We start from the raw sequence: 1,396 nt of genomic DNA on the forward strand, positions 1-1,396 counted from the left end.
TACTATATCAACAATTGATACATGGAATCTCAAGAAAGCCCATGATAAAAAAAAATGAATGGCCCAGGCTGGATACTTGGGGAACAAAAGAAATAACAAGTGGCAGACTAATAACATATATATTCTTCCAACTAACCTGCAAGTACACCTTCGATTTCTTCAATTGTCACAGTCTTTGCTTCGGCGATCTTTGCGTTGTTTGTGATAGAGCTGTTGTGTATCAGGACAACTGGAGGCCATACCATCAGATCTCTCTTCATGGCATTTACTTCCTCAGCGGGAACAGACTGATAGGCTTTAGAAGTGTCTGGAGCAACATGCCAATTCCACCCCATCAGAACACAGAGTGCCTTGTGAAAACCTAAATGCTTTGTTTTCAAACCCGGTTTGTGTGTATCGTAAGCATGTGACATCAAGGCATCAATGTCTGGAAACTTCCTTGCGACACTGTTGTAAGAAGAAGTGAACAAAAAGCAAATAAACAAAGCATATCTTCATGTTAGACATTCAATATTCAATGACATCACAATTGAACAAATACAAGAAATTTGTTTTTATAACTAACAAGAAGAAACAATTTCAAAGGACATACAAATCCCATGGTATAATATAGGTTTGGACATTATATATTTCCTAGGAAATTTACTTAGGAACACCCAAAAAATAGGTTGAAGATACTAGAAAAACTCACATGAAACTATGCTACATTAACCCGCAAAGTAAACAAAATGCTCAACTGTTGCTTCATGTAAACACATCTAATGGAGGTCAAGTGAATAAATTTAGCCAAAATCAATATGCCACATTGCACATGAGAAAGCAAAACGCCATCTGGTTGGACAAGGTAGAAACTAATCAATTTGCAAGTAAGATAGCATTTGCATACTTACTAAAAAGTAGACAATCCTAAAACAAAGTCAAAAATCTAACCCATCCTAAGGGATAACTAAGTTCCAGGAAAAATATCCCTGTAAAATACTCCGTTAATCAAATTTCTGGTCTACAAGAAAAAAGAGCTTAATCTTATTACAAACATGTTTATATATACCTCCTCAATCAATAATGTCAAAGTGAGTTGCTAACAAAACTCAAAGATGCCAAGTACACACTATCCATACTGAAGAAAATAAATACTAGGAACTATGATGAAAATTGAAATGATAAAATAGAATTCAAGCCAAACTTACTCACCAGGATAGGAAGAGGAAAATACAACACAATAGTTAATAGATAGACAATATTCCCCGCATATCTTATTTTAAGTTCTATAAGCGCAACTGTTGATTCAACCTACAGCCTCTAGCAGCACACTAAAGGTCATCTCCAAAGCAGACCCTCAAATCACATGCAACGCCGTCCCGCGTCAGTCCGCTTGTCCGTTTTCCCTCAAACCGGA

At 36.4% G+C, this 1,396-nt stretch overlaps 1 protein-coding gene across 1 annotated transcript in view; it reads right to left on the reverse strand.

The window, feature by feature from the left end:
* The window catches only part of LOC119300803, a 6,888-nt gene that overhangs the window by 972 nt on the left and 4,520 nt on the right, over positions 1-1,396 (reverse strand). The window contains exon 2 of the mRNA XM_037577689.1: positions 137-447. Within this exon, the coding sequence (XP_037433586.1) occupies positions 137-447 (311 nt within the window). The remainder of the gene's footprint in view (positions 1-136; positions 448-1,396) is intronic.

This window comes from Triticum dicoccoides, chromosome 5A (assembly GCF_002162155.2).
Source record: "Triticum dicoccoides isolate Atlit2015 ecotype Zavitan chromosome 5A, WEW_v2.0, whole genome shotgun sequence".
Lineage (NCBI taxonomy): Eukaryota > Viridiplantae > Streptophyta > Magnoliopsida > Poales > Poaceae > Triticum > Triticum dicoccoides.